Source organism: Fringilla coelebs (assembly GCF_963513975.1).
Source record: "Fringilla coelebs genome assembly, chromosome: 3".
Classification (NCBI taxonomy): Eukaryota; Metazoa; Chordata; class Aves; order Passeriformes; family Fringillidae; genus Fringilla; species Fringilla coelebs.
In genome coordinates this window covers 68,597,022-68,605,319 of record NC_140030.1, presented here as the reverse complement: position 1 = coordinate 68,605,319, position 8,298 = coordinate 68,597,022, and the positions used below count along the sequence as shown (strand labels likewise).

General features: G+C 40.6%; 1 protein-coding gene across 1 annotated transcript in view; it reads left to right on the top strand.

The window, feature by feature from the left end:
- Positions 1-583: 583 nt before the first annotated feature.
- Positions 584-8,298, top strand: part of FMN2 (formin 2) — a gene marked incomplete at both ends in the record, with an annotated part of 159,221 nt that continues 151,506 nt past the window's right edge. Inside the window, one exon of the mRNA XM_084202637.1 lies at positions 584-2,525. Within this exon, the coding sequence (XP_084058763.1) occupies positions 584-2,525 (1,942 nt within the window). The remainder of the gene's footprint in view (positions 2,526-8,298) is intronic.

The window sequence follows — 8,298 nt, the reverse complement described above, 5'->3', positions numbered from 1 at the left end:
AGAGGAGTACTTTATTGTATCTTTTTCCTTACTAGCACTTGAATACTACTATTTTTCTTTTTTGTTTTATTTTGTTTAGTGCCAGATGTTCTTATCGGGGAAAACAATGGTGATGTGTTTTAATATTGATGAGCTGATTCTCCTGGGAATAACAGTATATCTACCTTCTCAGAATACAAATTGTGGGAGGTTTTTTATGGCATAATTACCACGATGCATTGAATTTTAAGTGCAGCTCTTTAAAACTGTGGAAAGAACTTTCTGTTGATTATCTTTTTTTTTAGCTACTTTAAAAGAAGAATGACTCTTCTTTTAAAATTCTGTATTGTTTTGGTGGCCTTTAAAAAGCAAGCATATTAATCACCAGAGGTATTGTGTAATCTGTCAAAGCAGCATATGCTTAAGCACCTTATAAACTATTAAATAATCATAATATTTCTCTTTCCAAGTTTGTTAGTTAATTTGTTTGAGCAGCTGCAGAGTAATTAAAGTACCTTGCTTTAACTTATTTTCTTCTCCTTTTTCCCTTCAGGAGCTTGAAATACCAAAATCATAAATGACTCGGTGACAAGCTGAGCTTGCGATGCAGGCAATAAAAACGGTGGAAAAAGAAGTGACTTTCATCAAGGAAACACTTTTCACAGAATCCTTCCTGAAGCAACAAGAGTGCAGCAGAAACCCGGCCAGCAGGCAGCTCCAGGAGCAGCAGCCATTGGAAGGAGCTGTCTGCAGCTCTCAGTGCTGTACTGAGCATGTCCCAGCGGAGCCCGGCGCAAGCAGCACATTATGCAAAAAGGCAGCTCCAGCAGATGGGAGAGAGGCACAGCAAGCCTGTGCTCCACTTGCATCACCGCCGCCTGCAAACAAACCTGGATCGCTAGAGGGGATCGCGCCGGCAGGCCGGAGGAATGAGACCCGGGAGGATGGCTTGATCGCCAAAGGCGTTGCGCTGCGGAAAATCATGGGGAATCAAGATGGGAAGCTAAAGAAAAATACAGGTGATGTGCAAGAAGGAGGAGAGGATGCCTCTGGGCCCAAGGATACGGACGGCACAAAGAAGGTATCGGGAGGCAGAAGGGGACTGGGGAAGCACGCAAAAGGAAGCGAATCGGGAAAGAAGAAGGGTAAGTCGGACTCCAGGCCCTCTGTGTTTTCAAATCTGAGGATCAGAAAAAATCTGTCCAAGGCTAAAGATGGGAATAGCAGTTCACGGGAGGATGTTTTGGAAAGCCAGGCCTTGCAGCCTGGGGAGCTGGACAGTACTCATTCAATTGTAACCAAAACTCCGGATATAAGCATCTCTGCAGATGAAGGGGGTCTCTCGGACACAGATGTTGAACATTTTGAAATCAAAAATGAAACTGTTCCAGCTGCTGCAGAGACACAGGATGGACAAAGGACCAGCTCTGGCTCTGATACGGATATATACAGTTTCCATTCAGCCGCAGAACAAGAGGATTTGCTTTCTGATATCCAGCAAGCTATTAGACTGCAGCAGCAGCAGCAGCAGGGGGCAATTAACATTGGAACTGAGGACCCTGCCACCAAAACAATGGGCCGACACATGGCTAATTCTCAAGCAACCCCCTTAGATTTTGAACGGTTTTTCTCAGTAACCACCACTGACAAAGAGAGGAGCCCAGACACCGAGGGGGCTTTTCCAGCGGCATCGGAAATCGTGGAAAAGGTTCCCACCTCCTGTGCAGCTGAACGTGAGCCGAAAGAAGCGGTAAATGGCACAGCCTCTCCTGGAAACGGCTTGTTTGAAACACAGGAACGTCAGCTGCTGAGTGAGGAGCAGCCCCTCGCTGGAGTGGATGCTGTAGCCAGTGAACTACCAGAGGGTTTGACTAGAACTGCAGGAGAAAACGGGTCTCAGACACACAGCTCCACAGAGCCTTGTCCATCTCCAGCAGCAGAGGCTGAGGCTAGAATTGCTGAAGTGCAGCCTCTTGATTTTCAGGGCTCAGTAACAGAGAGTGGCATTCCAGATGCAGGCCGTGATCATGCTGCTGAGACTCAGGAAGAGAAACACACTCTGCCAGCCAGTCAAGAGGAGCTGCGTAATGGTTCATCCACGGGAATGAAAAATGGCAGCGTGTCCTCTGAAGGAACAGCGGACAGTCCCATGCTTGGTTCCCGATGTTTTAAGCCCTATCTAATTAATCCCTGTTACATCAAAACCACAACTAGGCAACTGAGTTCTCCCAATCACTCCCCTTCTCCCTCCCCATCCCAGAGCCCGCTTTTCACGAGGAGGCAGGAGTCCTTCCACAAAAAGGAAAAAGTCTCAGTCAGGAAGAAGAGGTCTGCTAGTTTGGCAGGTTTGTTCAGTCGCTCTGCAGACTGGACAGAAGAAGTGTCCAGTCACAGAAGCGAGATAACGGAGAAGGTGAGCTCTGCAGACTATTTGGAGCACAAGGGGTTTAGAGAGAAATTTCAAACAGAAAGAGTGCCTTTGACTCATTCAAGAAAGTCCTCAGGGGTGCAGGCTTCTACAGAGACATTTCCCAATGTCTTTTCAGGTGAGTGATATGTATTAAGAGTTGTTTTGGTTTTGTTTTCTTTTCCCACAACAGCTTTGAAATTTTTTTAAAAATGCTTTAATTCATTGCATGCAGTACCTTGGCCTTGCAATCCAAGGCCTGATCTTACAAACACAGTCACATTTCATCAGTCTGGCAGTACTGCCAGTAAAGGAAGTACATAACTCTTTGAAGTTTTTCTTTCTACTTGTCTCCTTTGTCCACATCCTGTAGGAAAAGGCTGAATGCCTTAAATTATTCTTGTTGAAAAATGCGAAAAGCTGCACTGTTGTAGGCAGATCAGCTCTCTGCATAAACAGATCTTTCAAATGCAAACCTTTCTGTAACCAGGATCCTGTTTGGGGTTTTCTTGTGCTAGGTGCTGTTCTAGTGTACTATAAACACATGAGAGCTGCACCTGGTGTTAGACTGGGGCAATGATGAGGATTTGCTTAGTACAAAAAGGAAAAAGCCATGCTAGCACAGATGGACAGCACTTCAGAAAGGAACCAGTTTCCTCTTCAGAAGGGGGAAGAGGAGGAGAAAAAAAGTCAGTGTATTGAAAGGCAGCAAAAACAGGGGAGGAGAAGAGAAAATGGGGGTTGTACAATTTGGTACCTGTGACAGGATGCTGCTCAGGCCACATAAGGTGACTTAGGCACCTTGCATCCTGTCCCAAAGACATGGGAGGAGAAAGTTCACAAATGAAGTAGTGTGAGTAGATGGTTATATTTTCCTTCACTCTGAGGGTTTTTTTTCCCTTTCTCTTCCCCTTACCTGAAGTTTCTTTCTAAAGGTAATATATTAATAATTAAGAACATTTCTGCCACATAGGAGGTATGTATAAAGAGAAAACTCAGCAGCATGTTCCATGTATTTTTCACTTGAGTAACCTGTAGGACTAAGAGAACATACCCTAAGGTACCTGCTGTTAGTTAAAATCAGATTTTTTTTTTTTAATGAAGTCAGTTCTCGATGCACCAGCACAGCAACCATACATGTGCACAAAGTCTTTGCAAAAAATGGAGTGTGGTTTTTTGGGGTTTTTTTGTGGTTTTATGAAAGGCAAACAAAAAAGTATGATTTAGGGATTTAGGGAGTAAATAACTAAAATTATTTTCTAGATTCAAATCACAATGCTTTCATTCTTTAGTAGCCTTGAACTAAATTCCTCAATTTCAGTGTAGAAAATTGGAATTCAAAATTTTTAACACAGAAAAAGCCAGCCCCTCTGAGACTTGCTCATTGTGAAGTGAGCTGAATGGTTTTTCTTTTAATTTGTTTTAAATCCCTTTCATCTGTTTCTTAGACTTAATTTTGGACATGCTACCTAAACTTTTCTAGTTTGAGGTGTTCACTGCTTTAATAGCATATAAAAAGCACACTGTTTTTTTTTTAAGCTATAAACATTTGGCAACTTATAAACAGCTCAGAAAATTTTTAATTGCTACATCTGTAACTAGACTTTATGGTGGTGCTATGGTGGAAATAAGTTGTACATGGCAAACTTCAAGAACTTGGTACTTCTTTTTAGATACCTTTTTTCTGGGAAATAGACTTTTTCCCATTTCCTCACAAGGTGCTGATTTACTTAAAAATAATTTTTGTTTTGGTTTGGGGTTTTTTCCCACCAATGCTTTAGACTGTTATTGTGAAGGAACCAGTGTCCAATGCAACAGTAGTTCTATCTCTTATGGAAATTACAGTGACCCTCATTTGCATGTACATACCAGCTGTCTTTACCAGCAGAGGACAATTATATCTTTCAGTTCATGCATAAAAGCTTAAAGTGAGGGAACTGGAAATGACTCATCTCTGTTTGGCCATTCATAGTTTTAAAAAATGTATTTACAAGCTAAAATTCATTGAGAATTAAAAATAACAACTAGTGTACATAAAAAGGGAAATTAAACTTCACATTACTATTTCCATAAACTGTTATTGCTGTAAGAGCAGAAAAGCCTCTTTAAATAAACTATTCTGCACAACTGTTACAGAAATAATTTCCTTGTAATTTGATACTACTTTTAAAAAATGTTTTATTAAACTTGCATGCATGAGATACATTGATTTGGGAATTAGCATCAGGCCTTTAGAAATAAGATTCTTTATAGTGGGATATTTCTAGCCTAAAAAGCAAAAACAAAGCAAATCCAATCCAAAACAGCTTCTTGCCTACAGCATGAAATCCCATTTTGCTGTGCAGTGACTACAGTGTTGCTCTGCATTTCCAACTGGAATCAAGTAAAATATTCCACAGCACTTTATCATCGATTTCAATGACAGCAGGTTCTATGCAGATGATTGGCCTACTTTTGCACCATGCTGTGGTTTGGCTGTGTGTCATTTGGTTTTTACAGAGAGCCATACAAGCTCTTTAAGACTTCTTTAATGTCAAATGTAGATGGAAGCCAAGTACTTGTATGGCAGAGATTTTGAATATTTTAATTTTGCTTTATATAAGAAGGAAAGTACAGTATTTAGAATTCTATGCATTTCTTAGGAAAATGGTATGGACAAGCTTAAGGGCATTTTGTAATTCAGGCATTGGATCTATTTCACATTTTATGTGGACAGCTGTATTTGAATTTGTAGTGACAGTAATTACAAGTTCTAGATTACCCAATGCACAGTGGAGCCATGGTTTTTACATGGTGGTCCCAGGAGAGCAAGAGCTCAACAAGAGCTGGTTCTCCCACTTTGGTATGTGGCAGTAAATAATTTGCACTAAAGTGAAGTGAGTATCTGGGTGGGAAAATGAAACTGATGTTTCCAAACATTAACATAACTGAAATGAGAGAGACAATAGACAGACTTGGTAAAAAGGATTTCATTCTTGCATTAATTTGAGGTGCAGTGATTGCAGAGGAGCTAATAAGGGTGTCTTTTGCATAAATTGAATGAGTTTCATCAGCTGCCCCTGGTGGTAATTAAACTTGACCCAGACAAACCCATGCCCCTCCTAATCACTCTTGGCTGGTTGTAACACACTTGCTGCATGAAGCTCTCTCAAACAGATAATTTATCTTTAAAATTATCTTTATTTTATTTATCTTTAAATTTTTCTTCAAAGATTTATATTTTTTCTGCTCTATCTGTAAAGAGGAGGCAAACAGAAAAAGCTGGTTACCATAAAAAACCTGAAGCCAGTGCTGTGCTTGTGTACTCACGTCTGTTGACTTGTGCCACTTTATTTCACTTTTGTACTGTGCTTATGCTGTCTTCCCAAGTGCAATTTCAGTGCAGTGTCTGTAGGCATGTACATAGGTTTGGTGTAGATTAGTACATGAAAACTTGAAAAAGTTGGATGAAAGTTTGTTTCTGAGATACAGAGTATATCTTTTTCAATGCCTTTTTAAGGCTTAAGGAAAAAGCTCTCTGATTCATGTGATGCTGCACACAATATGGATTTGTATCTGTTGGCGTCCTGAGCAGGCTGTTTATCATGCAGCTGTTATTTAAGATTTCTTATGGTTTGCTGTTTCACTGCTGATGTTTGTCAGCAGTAATACAGATGATTCTTTTATCAGATGGGGTGTTTGGAGCCTCCTCTAGCTAAGGGAGCTGCCCAGCAGCAGCCCTCCCTCCATGTGGTATGTGATCACACGCTACACTGAGTGTTGCTAGCAAGATTCTGAAGGGAAGGATCCTCCTCTTTTTGCCTAGTACACACAAGACTTGGGGCGAGGGGACGGCTCCAACACTGCACTTCAACTGTACTAAAATGTGTCTGAAAGTGGGCTGCAAATATGTTGTTGAAAGACTGCTGAGTGCCGATAAATTGCTTTAATGTTACCGTGCCAGCACTGCAATATGGGATTGGGAGCAACATGAGTAATTCCACTGGAATTCAGTGCTGCCACAGGCTTGTTTTGATGGGATCTCATGATTAATACTTTGATCTTTATCTGGAACTTCATTGGGAGTAGCAGGGTTTGGTCATGAGATGGAGTGGCTCTATCTGTTGGGCAACCACATTCTGAGCAGCCTGACATTCTGAGGCATGACTGGCAGCCTGACATGTCTGGAGTAGGACTGTGTGGTCTTGGTTGTCTGGTGGTCTTTTTTGGGGTGCAAAGGGGGAAAGGAAAAGGGACAATTTATAGCTGAAGTGTGTACATATCTACTCGATTCTCAGACACAGCACCACTAGAATATCCGTCACACAAGGCTCCTGTCTGGAACTGGCCATTCAAGGGTGTTGTGTGCTTCAGTGACAGTTTCTGTGAAATGAGCAGTGGATTATTCCAGTGGGAATTATTATGTGGAGGATAAGTTTGATTATATTTCTTGGATCTAATTGTGCTTTATTATTTTTTTTTAATATGCATGTCTTTTTAATAGCCTGGGGCATGATTGGTCCATTAAAAAAAAAAAAAAACACCAAAAAGGCAAAAAACCAACTGTGTGCAGGACTTATTTGCGGGGGGGGAAAAAAACGCAAAACAACCCCAAAAAACCCCTATTTCTTGAAACAAGCCTTTTTTTTTCCCCTATGTGGTTCTAAGGAAAAAAAACCAACTTGGATTTCAAAAGCAACTCTAGAGATATTTTAAGCTGACTGTATATGAAGGATTAAGTTTTAATGTGAACACTGGTGATGAAAACCAACCAACAAAAATACTAATTACCCAAGATATTTTGTTTGTTTAGTGTTTTAATCAAGCTCAGGATATGGCCAAGTGTATTCCCTAAGAACTACCTCTGCCAAAATTTCAGCTTACATAAGGAGTAGCGGTGATGAACCATATATGTGTAGGTGTGGGTGACTGCAGCTCTGGTTATTTTTAGATGCATTTAAGAACATCATTCTGTAGCACTTAGCTGGACTGCAAGTTTCCAGAAACTTACTTTTATGCAGGCAGTTGATCTTTTTTGGGAATGGGGTGAGCTGGTACAAAGGGAACAGGGCAAAAGAAAAAGAAGCTGTGACAGAAAGGTGATGGACAGATGTAAGGACTTTATATTGTGTCACTTCATTCCTGCCTCTTGATATGATAATGGAAGGCCAGTTGCATTTCATTAAATGCTTTAGAAACAGCAGCAAAGTGGGTTCAGCTGATACTATCCTCTCTAAGCAACAGCAGCTTCCTGCATTCCTGCACTGCAGTTCATGTAAAGAAAATTAGGGACAGCAAGGTGGGCTTTTTTACCTTGAGTGAAAAAAGGACTGCACCTCCTTTTATTTCCATGTTGCTGCTGTACAGAATTTTTTCTTCATGCTGATGGAAATAGCTAGGCTTTCTGACCAGGAAGTGAGTTATGTTTTCTTATGCTAAATCCTGTTTTATCCTCAAATAAATACTGACCATGACTTCTTTCATCTGTAGCTGCACAGCAGTAGAACCATTAAGTTACCAATTTTGCAACAGTAAGAAGCAGTGGTTATGAGAGTGTGTGTGTAAACATCTCAAGTTGTAAAAGTAAACCCTAATGTGTATAAAGCTAAATGTAAACACATAAATATAGAAGAGGTAGATAAATATTGACAAGTTCATCTTTTTGACGTCTTGACATATATAGCTAAGTAGTGGCAGGAAAGCCTTGTCACAAATGAGATTTGAGACATTCTAATTTGTCAGTGTAAGTATGAATTTTTTGGTCTCAGGATCTATGTAAAAGTTATCTGCAATGCCAGAGCTCTGAACCTCGGGTGAATTTGAATCAGGAGAAAACACAGATAACTTTACTGTGGAACTAATTACAGAAGGCACCTTTCATTCTAGAGTTCATTTGATGCTGAGAAGATCTGTCTCAGATGTCCCTTCAAGAT